At 50.1% G+C, this 15,291-nt stretch overlaps 1 protein-coding gene across 11 annotated transcripts in view; it reads right to left on the bottom strand.

Moving 5' to 3' along the window:
* MROH7 (maestro heat like repeat family member 7) overlaps positions 1-15,291 on the bottom strand; it is a 59,303-nt gene that overhangs the window by 24,690 nt on the left and 19,322 nt on the right. For 9 of the 11 annotated variants that reach the window (XR_006205974.1, XR_006205975.1, XM_042951734.1 and 6 more), the window contains 7 exons: positions 9,114-9,190; positions 6,115-6,198; positions 5,075-5,154; positions 4,659-4,788; positions 2,645-2,740; positions 2,053-2,157; positions 1,707-1,842 (listed from right to left, as the gene is read on the bottom strand). Coding sequence is in view for 9 of the 11 variants with exons in the window: in XM_042951734.1 (XP_042807668.1) it covers positions 1,707-1,842; positions 2,053-2,157; positions 2,645-2,740; positions 4,659-4,788; positions 5,075-5,154; positions 6,115-6,198; positions 9,114-9,190 (708 nt within the window). In the remaining 2 variants the exon portion in view is untranslated. Of the gene's footprint in view, positions 1-1,706; positions 1,843-2,052; positions 2,158-2,644; positions 2,741-4,658; positions 4,789-5,074; positions 5,155-6,112; positions 6,199-9,113; positions 9,191-15,291 lie in introns of all 11 variants that reach the window. The other 2 variants (XM_042951739.1, XM_042951741.1) reach the window with 2 other exon arrangements.

Below are 15,291 nucleotides of genomic sequence, written 5' to 3'. Positions count from 1 at the left end.
TTTCCACGGTGTGAAGACACCAGCATTTATTTCTTTCTCCTACTTCCGACGGACATTTGGGTCGTCTCCAGCTGTAGTGCTGCTCGAACATTCTGGTATGCCTAGTCCGTGCCTTTGGGGGAATGTCAGGCACACATTTGTTAGGTATGTAGCTAGGGGTGTACCTGCTGGGCCCTAGGGTGGATCTAGGCTCAGCTTCAGGGGATGCTGACAAATGGTGTTCCAGTGGGGACCAGACATGCGTCCACGGGCGGGGCACGAGGGACCCCGTGGCTGCACATCCCACGAAGCGAACTGTGCGTTTCCCGTTTGCTGTCCTGGTGCGTGTGTAATGACACCTCTACACTACCGTGGCCTTCCCACACTCCCTTTTCTGCCTTTTTTCCCTTTAGCGCCCATCATCATCTGACTTTATGTATTACTTGTTTATTTGGTTGTCTCCTGACGACAAGAAGCTAAGTTCAACAGGGAGGATTATTTAACTTCGTTGCTGTATTTTTGGTGTCTAGAATAGACCTGGCATGTTTTTTGCTGAAGGAGACATATTTCAGGCTCGTTTCGTAAGGCCTTATTGTGGCCCAGACTGGGTCCTACCTGGATCCCCCCCAGGGTACGCAAGACATAAACAGAAGAAAGGGCCGTCGAGGCAGAGGGACTATATGGGCCAGATGTGTGGGTTGTCTGTAAAGGGAGGAAGCTTGACACCTGGAATCAGACAGACCCAGGTTCAAAGCCAAGCTTTGCTGCTGGCTACACTCAGTGGGCGTGGACAAACCACTTCACCCTTGAGAATCTAACAGTGCGGGTCTGGGGGTCACCAGAGAAAATACAAGATACCCAGTTAAATGTGATTTCAGATTGCCCGGTCACTCTGCCTCCAGAGCCAGGAAAGTTGAAACAACATGCCGAAGTCCCTTGGGCAAGGTCGGGACTGTGGAGAAAGGGAGGAGGCAGGTAACAGCGGAGACTCTGTGCCCCTAGGTTCAGTGCCAGCTGGGTGCCTGTGTCAGCTCATTTCACGTCACCGGCTCCCTAAAGCTGGATCCGGCATTGTTCTCCCACCTGCAGGTCTTAGCTACTCCAGACGCTAACGTGGGACCTGTTCTTTGTTCATTCGTTCAATAGAAGATTCGCTGAGCACCCACCCCGTGCCCAGGCCCAGGGCCGGGCCTTCGGAATGCGGTGGTGAATTAAGACACAGCCTTGCCCTGCTCTCAGCACATGAGGGCTACCATGCCCGAGTGGGCATATGGTGCCATCGTAGGGCTGTGCAAATGGGAGTCACAAATTACACTTGGGTGTCTGGGTGGCTCAGTCGCTTGAATGCCTGACTCTTGATTTCAGCTCAGGTCGTGATTCCAGAGCTGTGGGACGGAGCCCCACATCGGGTTCTGGGCTGAGAGTGAGACGTGCTTAAGATTCTCTTTCTCTCCCTCTGCCCCTCTCCCACTCGTTCATTTTCTCTCTCTCAAAAAATTTTTTCGTAAATAAAAATAATTGTTAAAAATGACACTGGAAGGCAAGGAGGGGTTCGGATAGAGGGATTGCTTAAATCAAAATAGGTTTGTTTGTAGCCCTTCTCCTCTGGTTCTGTGGGGACTGAGACTTCATACCAGCTTCTGCAGACCCCACTGGAGGCTCCAGCAGATTCCCAGGCTGAGCACCTGCCCAGAAGACTCGCCTCAGAGGCACGCCGAAGGGCTTACGTTTTTGGAGCTCCAGGATGGTGTACAGGATGATGATGCCGTCCAGAGCCTTCCGGCCAATCTCCTCATCAGGATCTCCAATGCGAAGGATGAGCCTCCCCAGCAGAAGCCCCAGCGCCGGAAACCCCGAGGACATCTGTTTGTGTCATAACTTTAGGGACTGGGTCTTAAAGGTTCAATAATACTATACAGTAAATAGTGACCAGAGCTGGATGGTCTGGCCCTGATAGCAGAGTCCTCTGAGGATGACAAGGGTCACCTGGCAATCTCTGGACAGATGCATGGGCTCCCTTGGAGCCAGGAAGATTCTCCCTATGAGTGTCCTCCCCTCCCAGGGGCCACTCACAAAGAATGGCAGGGTCAGAAGCACGTGGTTCAACACAGAGACGTTGCTGTTCACAGCCCGTGCTCGCTCGTGGGTCTTCCCGGAGTTCATCCAGGGCCCCAGGGGCTGTGAGGACAAGGACGAGACTCAGAGCTACAGGCTGGAGGCCAGCCTCTCCTGCCTGGGTGGGCAGGTTGACCTTCACCAATCAGCAGGAAGCTTCCAGGGAGGGCATAAAGGCAACTGTCCACAGCCCTCCTCCTCCTCCTCCTGGAGCATAGGGAGACATGGGACCCAGGACTGGAAGACGAGAGGGAGGACGAAGGCCAGTGGGGAGAGAGATGAATGGTGGGGAGTCACAATAAAAAGAGAGACAGGGATGAGAGTAGAGAAGGCAAAGTGATAGGGGCAGCTAGAACAGGAACACGGGGGATAGGGAGGGAGTGACAGAGAAGGGGTTTGGAAAAGGGTCTGCACCAGCGACAGGGAGGCAGAACACTGGCACGAGATGACACCCGGAACTCAAACCCCTCCTTCTGGGCACAGCCTCCCCACCGCCCCCCAACCAGGTCTCCTTTCCTCTCTGTCCTTCCTCTCCTCCCTGCCCCCACACCTCCAAGATGCTCTTCAGCCCAGCAGGAGTGGGGTCCTCGACAAAGAGGGCGTTGAGCAGTGTCTGCAGGGCATCCAGGGTCTGTCGGTAAAGTGTCTGTGGACAGGAGGAGGACCAAGTCACTAGGGGGTCTCTGGAGCAGACCCCGGCCCCAGGCAACCCCTCCTGTGGGTGAGGGGTGGAGGGGCATTTGCACCCATGAGAGCCGCTTTCTGGTCCCACCTCTGAGACTAACTCGAGGTGAGATATGGGAGGAATTACTCCCCCCACCCCCGCATGGGTTACGATTTCCTTACCAACAAATTAATAATTATTAGCATGTACTCCTACCTTCAAGGAGGAAGCAGAGAACTCCCCACCATTACTGAGACTCTACCATGGGCCAAGTCAGTGCCCGGTGATTTGAACAACCATATCACTCTGTCCTCAAAGAGGTTTTCTCATTTTACAAATGACGAAACACTTGTCCAACGTCACACAACAAGGTGGTTTCAAGTCATGAGGAGCAAATGAGAGGCTGGGTAGGAAAATGGCACTAGAACAGTAGGAGCCAGGTAACCAGGAGGGCCAGCCTTGCTTTTATTCTTGTCTCTGGGAAGTGCTCCGATGCTTTTTTTCTGTGCTACTCCTAGACCCAAATAGATTTTCCAGGCTGCCCCTTCAGGGGGCCACCTCTCCCCAGGTTCCTCTTCCCTTGGCTGCGCCACAGTCCCAGGATTGTCCTAGGAAGGTGCAGGCATCACACATACACAAGGCTGAGTAGTGGGTTTGAGCCACTCTGGGAAGACCCTCTGTCCCCTGCCTCCTTTCCTTCTGCCAGCTCCTCACATCTGCCTCCCAGGTTGCCACTGTCCAGGCTTCCCCAGTCTGTGCACAGCCGGGTTACACCACAACTACCAAGCCAGCCTCACTTGCCAACTACCTCCTCCTTCCCTCCCATCTGCAGCCCATCCCTGTGCAGCACTGACCTCTGCTGTCTGAGCCTGGTACTGCAAGAGGGCTGCCTGCTCTCTTCCCCGGGCAGCAGGGATTCCCCACCTCTCCTCTGGGTCTTCTCTCAGTGCCCCACCTCCCAGGACCCAGAGCCCTCATGCTGCCAGCGAGGTCTGGCCCCCACTGCTCTCTAGCCTCGCTTCCCAGCGCTCTAGCCTCCGACCTCGGGGCTCCGGCCACATGGCTTCCTTGTCATCCTTGCAGTCACCATATTCTTGCTGTCCTCAGGCCACCGCACAGGCTGTTCCCTCTGCCTGGCAGGCCCTTCCTTCTGGCATCCCTCTCAGCTAACCAGCTCTCTTTAACCTCTCAGCTGTAACACCAGGACCACCGACCCCCCACATAGGCCAGGCTCTTTATAGCACTGAGTACTTCTTGTTTGCAACACTTACCACTGTTGCTAGTATGCATTTATGTGTGTGCTTCTTTGACAAGGTCCATCCCCCTGCCCCCCCCCCCGCCCCCCTGTACTGCGTCCCCCACCCTGTGGTACTTTGGGAGTGGGCGTTGTTGATATTTGCTGAATGAAAGGCTAAATGGGCTGCCTCCCTCTGGGCTAACACTCCTCCCCCTGAACCCCACCCACCGACCCTATCGCCTACCCTAAGGGTCACCTCCACCCACTCCTCCTGGGACAACCCTGCCGAGGTTGGAAGATGCTCACATGAGCCCCCCTCGAGGTTCTCTACTTCTCTAGACCTCACACCAGCTCACCCCGTCCTCAGCCCTCCTCCTCCCAATTGTGGCCACCTCCTCTGGCCATGGCAACACATGCTCACATCCCCCTCATAGGGCAGGGCCCGGAAGTGGACAGAGCGCTCCCGGTGAGCGATCCCTTATTCACCAAACAGTTATCAAGGGCCTGCTCAGGCCAGGAGAGGTGAGGTACACTGCCCAATGTCAGGCAGCTTCAGCAGGAGTGTGAAGAGTCCTCTCTGCCTTCTGGAATGCCCTTTCTCTCCCCGCTGGGAGTTCTGAAATGCGCCTCACTCAAAGGAAACTGATAGCCCGGAGGGCTCACCTGTATGGCCTCCACCTTGGCCTCGACTTTCTCCTGCATGGCCTGCACAGAGGGCAGGGAGAACACACTCTTCACGCATGTGTTCACCAGCTCTGACCTTTCTCGCACACCCAGAACGGGAGGGGTGTGACTGGGGGGTGGGGGAGAGACAGAAAACCAGGGCGAGGAGTGAGGGAGGGGCCCCTGGGCGGGAGGCAGGAAGCTAAGGCTGCAGGGCTGGGAGGAGGGCGCCTAGCTGGGGGCTTGGGCCTGGCCTGAGCACGGTGAGGTGGGGAGGAGGGAAAGGGGAGGGCCTCGGGGAGGCGGGAGGGAAGGTCACAGGACCGGGCAGGCACCAAGGACAGGCCTCGGGAGAGACAGACGGAGCCCAGAGAAGCGAGGAAAGGGCTGGGGGTCGGGGAGAAGGCTGTGGACACCTCAGCTGGGTCAGCGTCTCCATGGCCTGCCAACGGACGGTGCTCGAGAGGGAATCCAGTGGCTCCTCCTGGATCTGCCTCTGGACAGGAGACCACAGAGGGGCCAATGAGGGGGGCAAGGCCACTGCAGGCCCCCAGGACCGAGGCCGCCACTCCTCCCGGGGCTCAGGCCACAGGAGCCCCTGAGCCTGGACAGAACTCCCCACCTCCATGCTGCACAGGGCCTCTGGCAGGGAGAGCCAGCTCACTGCTCAAACCCTGTCCTGAGCTCTCAGGTCAAGGCCACCAAAAACACCCTGCACCCTAACCAGCCGCACCTCACACGTGGCGCTCAGCAGGTCAGCAAGAACTGCTTTGGCAGCCGCGTGGTAAGGAGGTATATTTGGGCCGCCGACCGGGCCAAAGCAAAAAATACCATGAATGGCTCTTGGTGGGGGGGGAGGGGGGAATCAAAGTGGATTCCTTTAAAAACGTCCTAATGACTCCTCACTTTGGATCTAGCATCTGCACACAGTAGATGCTCAATTAACGTTAGTTAAATGAAGTTATCAAGGGCGAGGATTTTATGTAAAGGACCCAAAGCTAAACATGATCTCAGGGACTTCAGTGGCCTAAACCAGTCTGGTGGACAATTGAGAAGGGACTCTATTTAGCAAGATGATAGGAAGCTCTTGGAAGTTTCCCACCAGGAGGAATTTCTGGGGAAAGAATGTATTAAATAATAATGACTGCCCCAGGCGCCCGAGGTTCTCCAGGGAACTCACTACTGGTTGTGTCCTCACCACAAACAAGCCAGTGAGGCAGGCATTACCACAGGTACTTATGAGGTGGGAAGGCTCACAGGGCTCAGAGAAGGGAAATGGCCCATCAAGCTCCTCAGGGTGGCGGAGGGCAGTTAGAGGTGGACTGAGGCTCGAGGCCAAGCGTCCTGCCTCCTCCACTGTCCTCCTCCCACCTCAAGCCGTGTCTCATCAGTGGGTGGACGGGGACGTCCACCTCCTCCCCACCCAGCTCTCCAGACCCGCACGAGGTTCCCACACCATCATCTTCTTCATCAAGGTCCTCTTCTCTACGTCCACTTCGAGCGCATCCTGGCTCTCCTGGAGGGTGATGACATTCTCCACCTCGGAGGCAGCAGAGGGCAAAGCCACAGGGTGAGAGGCACGCTGACCCCCGCCCTCAGGGACCACCGTGCACTCCCACCAGCCACCGCCACCCCAGCCCCAGCCGCCAGCCCCTAAGCATGGGCTCCAGAGGAATGAGAAATCGCGGTGGGGGTGCAGATTTGAGAAGACCATGAGAGTGAGGACTAGGGGGTTGGATAATCCCTGAAGGGCAGCATTTGGAGGAGAACCAGAATTCAGTGCACAGCACTCCCCCTCTCCAGTCAACTGAGGGAGAAGAGGCAGGAGTTGATGGAACAGAAGAGGTGCGGAGACCTTCCGGCTGAAATCCCATGATTATTAAAACCTTTTAAGGGCTTTTTAGTATCCACTCTTTTTTTTTTTTAATGTTTATTTACTTTTGAGAGAGAGACAGTGACAGAGTGTGAGCGGGGAAGGGCAGAGAGAGAGGGAGACACAATCCGAGGCAGGTTCCAGGCTCCGAGCTGTCAGCACAGAGCCTGATGCGGGGCTCGAACTCACAAACCGTGAGATCATGACCTGAGCGGAAGTCAGACGCTTAACTGATCGAGCCGCTCAGGCGCCCCCTTTAGTATCCACTCTTAAGGGCACATCCTAGTCAGATCAAGGCATTCTGCCACCTGAGAGAGGGAATACCTTTACCAGTGTCCAATTAATCTATTCGTTCTCATTCTTTTCAGGTAGAAGAAGAAAAAAAGACGCGAAAAAGATAAACTACCTTCATGTAGTAAGAAAGCGAAACAAGGGAACGTGATGGGCAGTGTGGTGGGTGAAAGATGCCACAGGTTCTTCCCACTGCAGTCAAGAGGACAGATAGCCCTTGAATCTGGGCTCATCTTACTGCTTGCTTGGACCAATAGAATGCCATGGCAGTGAGGACGTGCCAGTTCCTGGCCTAGCCCTTAAGGGAACTGGCAGCCTTTTCCTTCCAGAAGCCAGCTGCCATGCTATAAGCAAGCCCAGCTAGATATGGAATGAGGACACTGTGTGGAGAGAGACCCTGGAAGATGAGGGTCATCTTGGATGTTAGGGCCCCTGCTCCCGAGTGACCTCAGTCTACACCACTCAGAGCAGAAGGGCCACCTCACTGAACCCGGACAATCTCAGAATTGTCATACAAGCCAGCAGTTCCACCTCCGGGTATTTAGCTGAAGAAATCAAAAACACTAATTCTAAAAAATGTGCCAACACCGTGTTCATTGTAGCGTTATTTACAACAGCCAAGATATGGAAGCAGCCTGAGTGTCCATCGAGAGATGAATGGATAAAGGAGATGTGTGAGATTTACACACACACACACACACACACACACACACACACAGGAATATTATTCAGCCATCAAAAAGAATGAGATCTTGCCATTTGCAACAACATGGATGGACCTAAGGGGCATTATGTTAAGTGAAAGAAGTCAGAGAAAGGAAAATACTGTATGATTTCACTTAGATGCGGAATCTAAAAGACAAAGCAGATGAACCAATGAAAGAGAACAGAAACAGATTCACAGATACAGAAAACATGCTGGTGGCCGCCTGAGGGGAGGGAGCTGGGGGGATGGGCAAAATAGGAGAAGGAGATTAAAAAGCACAAACTTCCCATTATAAAATAATTACGACACAGGGATGCAATGCACGGCATAGGTAATAGCTAATAATATTGGAACAACTTTGCGTGGTGACAGGGGGTAGCTAGATTTATCACCTGTTTCCCCAAACTAGAATGTTACTTCTCTGTAGCATCTCTAGTGCCTGAAACAATGCCTTGCACATAGTAGGGACTCAATTTGTTGAATGACTGCAATAATCAACCCTATTTGTTGCAGACACCATGCTCAGTGCTGTGCACTCACTTCAACTTTATTATGCCTGTTTTGGGGCACCTGGGTGGCTCAGTCGGTTAAGCATCCTACTTCAGCTCTGGTCACGATCTCACTGTTTGTGGGTTTGAGCCCCACATCAGGCTCTGTGCTGATAGCTCGGAGCCTGGAGCTTGTTTCAGATTCTGCGTCTTCCTTTCTCTCTCTGCCCCTTCCCCCCCTCCCCTGCTCATGCTCTGTCTCTCTCTCTCTCAAAAAAAAAAACATTATTACACCCATTTTGTAGATTAGAAGAAACTCCCTGGCAGCAGAAACAAGTGCAAAGGCCCTGGGGCAGGATTGAGTGTGGCAAGAATGAGGAAGAGAGAAGGGCCAGTGTGTTAAGGTAGACAACTGGAAGAATGCCATGTGATGAAGACCAATGCTCCCCAAATGCAGGACCTTTTCTTAGTCTTGTCACCCTCTCTCCATCCCCCACCCTGTGCCACCCCAGGGATTGGAGCTTGCCTCTGAAGCAGCCTGAGGGCAGGGCCTCCCTCTTCCATGGCCCGGCCTGGGTGGATCCCCCACCTCCAGGTTCTGTCTGCCAGCCAGTCTCCCCCCACACTGCATGTGTTCACGCTCGTGTCCACCAACCTGTCCAGTCTGCCTCCACTGGCCCTCACCAAGTCCTGTAGATGCTGGCTTTCTCTGGCCTCCCAAAGCCCAGACCTGGGTTGGGAATGTGGCCTGAAAATGGCCATTTCTAGCCTTTCTTCCCCTTTTAGAGACCCTCTCACAGTTGGTTCAGTTGTCCAAAAAACATTTATCGAGCACCTACAATGTGCCTGGCACTGGTCTAGATTTTGGGGATAGAGCTGTGACGAGGAGACAAAAATCCCTGATTTATGGAGGATACATTCTAGAGTGATAGGCTAACAAAAAAGTAAGATGAACTAGTAAAGCATATTGTACATCAGATGGTGATGAGTCCCATGGAGAAAAGAAGAGCCAGGCAGAGAAACGGGGTCTGCTGGGGCCAAAGAGTGAGGGAGGGGCATCCCAGGAAAGTCATCTGGGGGGTGGGCAGGAAGCATACCAGAGCCATCTTGGTGCCATCGTCTCTCTTCCCCGGCATGTCCACCAGGCATGAGGCCACTACTTCACTGAAGGCTCCTGAATGTCATAGTTTCAATGAGGAGATAAGAGGGAGAGTAAGGATACGGTGCAGTTCTGGTGTCACAGTTCTGTCTCCCGTCCCCCGCTGGGCCCCTCCAATCTTTATTCCCCCAGCAGCCAGACTGAGCTCCCTTCCCTAAAAGGCTTCAGGGGCACCCATTCCACTGAATGGGCCATGCTTGTCAGTGCCTCCAAGCCCTCAGTGTCCGCTGTTGTCCCGCCTCCCCAGCCCACCTCCTGCTGCTCTCCTCTTGCTCGCCATGCTCTCGCCATACTATCCTCCTTCCAGACCAGGGAAAGCTTCCCCATCAGGGCCTTTGCCCCAGTAGTCACTCTACTACCACACTCCACGCGGTGCCACTCGACTACCGTAACCCATTGGCCAGCTAGGGCTCTTGTTCAAATCTCTGCTTGCCTGCCACTCTTCAGAGAGGTCTCCCTGACCTGCAGGGTAAAGGAGGGCTCACTATGGTCCTCTTGTGCATCATCCTATTCTCTTCTTTTGACTGTTATCACAATGTGTAATTAAACTCTGATTTGTGAGAGTAGATGCCCTGTTTTGTCAGCCCTGGATTTCCTCATCGTTCTTCTGGTGAAAGAGGCCCTTCTCCCCCATGGGCTACCCCTTCCATGTAGTCAGGTGATGAATTATGCAAGCCCACCCATCATCCCCTCTTCAGATAGGGGTGGGCCTGGAACCCAAGCTTGGCCAGTAAAAGCATCCCATGCCCCCAGCCATGGTGATTGGCCCAGGGATGGGCTTTTAGCTGAACAGGACCACTAGAGCCCTTTATTTAAGAACACTGAGGGGGATGGGGGCACCTGGGTAGCTCAGTCCGTTAAGCGGCCAGCTTCAGCTCAGGTCATGATCTCGCGGTCTGTGAGTTCGAGCCCTGCATCAAGCTCTGTGCTGACAGCTCAGAGCCGAGCCTGCTCCAGATTCTGTGTTTCCCTCTCTCTCTGACCCTCCCCTGCTTGCTCTCTGTCCCTCTGTCTCTCTCACTCAAAAATAATAAACATTAAAAAAAAAAAATGGTGAGCTTTAAAAACCCAAAAAGAGAATGCCTCTCTCCTGCTGAGGGCCTTTAAGTGCGTGGAACTTTATTCGGGGCCACCTTGGCCACTAGAGGCTTCTGGAGGAGCCGATAGGGAGAAGCAGAGTCACCAAGCATAGTGAACACAGCTTCCTCCAAGATCTTGTCTCCTAGGTACCATTTTCCACTGAAAGGAACAAGGCTCCTTGGAGAAATGGCTGAGTCTGGGACTTGGGCAGGAAAGTACAGAACAAGGCTGAGACATCTTGTACCCGAAAATAAGGAAGAGAGCTTACTTAAGGAATGATGGGGACATGTCAGAGAGACACAAAAGCTTGCTTAAAGGGAATCCCATTGGCCAAACTGGGGACAATATGAGTATCATAATAATAGCATCTACTGGGTAGAGTCCAGGGATATATCTTACAACACAGAGAACAGCCCTCCCACACCCACACCTACATCCACACAACAGAGAATTCTCTAACACAAAACGTCAATAACAGCAGGGTTGAGAAACCCTGCCCCAGAAGAAGGGGTATCGAATGGAAAAGGTCACAAGGGAGGGTCTGGGCTGCCAGAAAAGATCTATGTCTTTTTTTTTTTTAATATATGAAATTTATTGTCAAATTGGTTGTCTTTTTTTTAAAAACGTTTATTCATTTGAGAGAGACAGTGTGCATGGGGGAGGAGCAGAGAGAGGGGGACACAGAATCCCAAGCAGGCTCCAAGCTCCGAGCTGTCAGCACAGAGCCCGAAGTGGGGCTTGAACTCCCGAACCACGAGATCATGACCTGAGCCGGAGTCGGACGCCCAACCAACTAAGCCACCCAGGCGCCCCAAGAGCTATGTCTTGATCTGTGTGATAGTTACCAAGATGTATACAGATGTAAATATTCACCAAGCTGTACGCTTGAGATTCGTAGTACACTTTACATATTTTACTGATACATGTTATATACCTTGGAAAAGTTTTTTTTTTTTTATGTTTACTTTTGAGAGAGAGACAGAATGTGAAGTGGGGGAGGGGCAGAGAGACAGGGAGACAAAGAATTCAAAGCAGGCTCCAGGCTCTGAACTGTCAGCACAAAGCCCAACAGGGGGCTCAAATTCACGAACCATGAGATCATGATCTGAGCTGACGTAGGACGCTTAACTGACTGAGCCACCCAGGCGCCCCATCTTGGAAAAGTTTTTAAAAGGCTAATGCAATTTGAAAATACATTGTCTTTTAAAATGCAAATGAATGAAACATTCCTATTAAACAGCAAAGATTGACTCTAAATGACCAAAACAATCTTGAAAAAAAAAAAAAAAGGTGCTGGACTCACACTTCCTGATTTCAAAACTTACTACAAAGCTCTAGGAACCCAGACAGTGTGGTTTGGGCATAAGGACAGACATATAGACCAATGGAATTATATAGAGATCCCAGAAATAAACCCTCATATGTGTGGTCGACTGATTTTTGACAAGGGTGCCAAGACCATTCGGTGTGGAAAAGGTGGCCTTTTCAAGAAATAGTTCTGGGCAAATTGGATATCCACATGCAAAAGAATGAAGTTGGACCCCCACCTCACACTACATACAAAAATTAGTCGAAGACGAAGCTTAAAAGCTAAAACTACAAAACGCTTTGAAGAAAGCATAGGAGGAAAACTTTATGACACTGGATATGGCAATAATTTCATAACTATGGCACCAAAAGAACAGACAAAAAGGAAAAATAAACAAATTGGACTTCGTCAAAATTTAAAGTTTTTGTGCATCAAAGGACACCACCAAGAAAAGACAACTCACAGAATGGGAGAGAACAGTTGCAAATGACACATCTGATAGGGAAGTAATAGCCACAATATATAAGAACTTCTAAAACTCAACAACAAAAAACAACCAAATTTGAAAATGGGCAAAGGATTTGAATAGCTGTTTTTCTCGAGAGGATATACAAACGGCCAATAAGCACATGAAAAGATGCTCAAAATCAGTAGTCATTAGGGAAATGCAAATCAAAGTCATGATGAGATACCACTTTACAGCCTTTAGGATGTCTATTATAAAAATGTTTCTGAAAAATAACAAGTGTTGGCAAGGGGAGATTAGTCGTGCAGAAATTGGAACCCTTGTACGTTGCTGGGGGAAATGCAAAACAGTACAGCTACTCTGGGAAATAGTTTAGCAGTTCCTCAAAAAGCTAAACATAGAACAACCATGTGATCCAGCAATTCCACTCCTAGGTATATCTAAAGGAATTGAAAATAATGATTCAAACAGATATTTGCACACTGGTGTTTATATAACAGCAGCCTGAGTCACAATAGCCTAGAAGTGGAAACACCCAAGTGCCCACCCACGGGTAAAAATGGACAAATAAAATGTAATACACATTTGAAATTTTATTCAACTATAAAAGGAAATGAAGTACTGATCCATGCTACAGCATGGATGAACATTATGATAAGTGAAATACACCAGACACAAAAGGACAAATATTACATGATTCCACTTCCATGATATATCTAGAGTAGGCAGATTCACAGAGAAAGAAAATAGATTAGAGTTCACCAGAGCTTAGGGAGAGAGGCAAGGGGGCTATTGCTTTATAGTACGAGCTTCTGTTTAGAGTGATAAAAAGTTTTGGAACTAGATAGTGGTAATGGCTGTACAAATTGTGAATGTGACTAATGCCGCCGAATTATACACTTAAACACAGAGTTGCCATATGAGCTAGCAATCCTACTCTTAGGTGTATACCAAAGAACAATGAAAACATATCCATACAAAAGTTTATACATGAATGTTCAGAGCAATATTATTCAAAACAGCCAAAAGACAGAAACAACCCAAATATCCATCAACTGATGAATGGATAAACAAAATGTGGTATATCCATACAGTGGAATATTATTCAGTCATAAAAAGGAATGAAATCCTACTGATCCATGCTACAACATGAATGACCCTTGAGAACATTGGGCTAAGTAGAAGAAGCCAATCACAAAGGACTACATATTGTATGATTCCATTTATATGAAATGTTCGAAAGAGGCAAATCTATAGAGACAGGAAGTAGATTGGTGGTTGACTAGGGCTGGGGGTCATGGGTTGGGAATGACATCTAAGGAGTCTAAGGTTTCTCTTTGGAATGATGAAAATGTTCTAAAATTGATTGTGGTAATGGCTGAATAACACCATGTATATTTTTAAACCATTAAGTTGTATACATCAAGTAGATAAATTTTATGTAAATTATATCTCAATAAAGCTGGTTAAAGAAAAAACCAACCTGCCTAAAGCTGCTCTATATCATCAGCACCATCAATATTCAAAATAGGAATTGTGTTGGACAATAACATATGATAGAGCGAGTTAAGATGGCAGAGAAGTAGAGGGACCAAGATTTTCCTCATCCCTCAAACACAGCTGTATTGAGGTCAGATCACTTGGAACATCCAGGAAATTGATCTGTAAGGCGGTAGGAGGATCTCCACAGTTGGAGGGAAAGAGCCTGGCAGGATCAAGGTGCGTGTATGTGAATTGGGAGAGATATAATGGTATAGGCACAGAGGGGAGGGAACCCTTTCTGTGGAGAGACAAAAGGGAAAAAAAGCAAGAGGGTTGTGAAAGTGCAGCATTGGATTAGCACAAGAGGAAAACCTCTCTGTACCATGGACTGGGGAATGGGAAATATGGAGAGTGCCCTTTTCTTTTTTGCAAACAGCCTTATGAGCTGAAACTCAGAGGTTCAGAAGTGCACAACTCTCTCCGAAGCAAAGCTTGGAGCCATGGTTCATGCTCCTGGGGAGGAGGGAGAAGGCCCTAGAGTGCAGAGCACAGTGTAGGGATCTCAGGGGTGCACTGGGAGAGAACAGTCCCCTTCCAAGGTACTTTGGGAAGAGTTTATTGCCTCCACAAGGATAAAAGACTCTGCAGGTGCCACCCAAAGGCCTTTTATCAGAAGGGCGGAGCGCCTCTACTCTGGAACAGGGAAGAGGAGCCACACGGTGCAGGGCCCTTTAAGGCTTGGGGTTTTGAATCCCAGGTGAGCGCCTGGGAAGTGAGGGAGAACTGTGAAGCAGGGCCAGCCGCCTGCCCCAGTGAGGGCTGCCTGAATAGCATGGTTTGAGATAACTGCTCAGTGGAGGAGAGATTGGGGTGTCGCCATTTCCCCCCCAACACCAATATGGTGGGACTTCAGAGAGCAGCACAGCAGCCCCCAGTGGAGGCAGACCCGCTTACACCAAACCCTGCCCCTCTGCACCTGGTAAATGTTTATCTACTGGAGCCAGACTTACTGACTCAAGGCAGCCAGCCTCTCCTCCAGACCAGCACAACCACAGGTCCCAGGCACCAACAGACAACTGTTTGTTTCTTTTCTTTTCTTTTCTTTTCTCTTCCTTTCTTTCTTTTCTTTTCTTTTTCTTTCTTCACTCTTCTTTTTTTTCTTTGGGAATCAGGCTCATAGTTTCTGATTTTTTTTTAATTTTTTAATGTTTATTTATTTTTGAGAGACAGAGACACAAAGTGCAAGCAGGGGTGAGCAGAGAGAGAGGGAGACACAGAGTCCGAAGCAGGCTCCAGGCTCTGAGCTGTCAGCACAGACCCCAACAAGGGGCTAGAACCCACAAACTGGGATCACGACCTGAGCCAAAGTCGGACTCTCAACTGACAGCCTCCCAGGTGCCCTTGATTTGTTTTTGATCAAATTATAAATATATAATTTCTTGACCATTTTTATTCTTTTCTTTTTCCACCTATTCTCTTTCTTCTTCTTTATTTTCCTGTCTCCTTCTCTGGATTTAGCCTTATAGTTTTTTTATTCTCTTTTTGGTTTTCTTTTCTCTCTTTTCATGTTTCTCTTTTTGTGGGATCAGGCTCCCCATTGCTTTCCTTTTTTATCCCCAGGGTTACTTCCATGAACAAATCAAAGCACACCACCCCCACTACAAGCAAGGAGGAGCTCTGCAGAGGACTGACCAGTGGGATAGAGCAGCCAAAATGCAACAACAGAATGCATCCCACATATATCAAAAACACCTCCTGAAGCACCAGGCCCTGGACAGT

Source organism: Panthera leo, chromosome C1, assembly GCF_018350215.1.
Source record: "Panthera leo isolate Ple1 chromosome C1, P.leo_Ple1_pat1.1, whole genome shotgun sequence".
Classification (NCBI taxonomy): Eukaryota; Metazoa; Chordata; class Mammalia; order Carnivora; family Felidae; genus Panthera; species Panthera leo.
The sequence above is the reverse complement of the archived record's forward strand: the minus strand, read 5'-3'. Positions and strand labels throughout refer to the sequence as shown.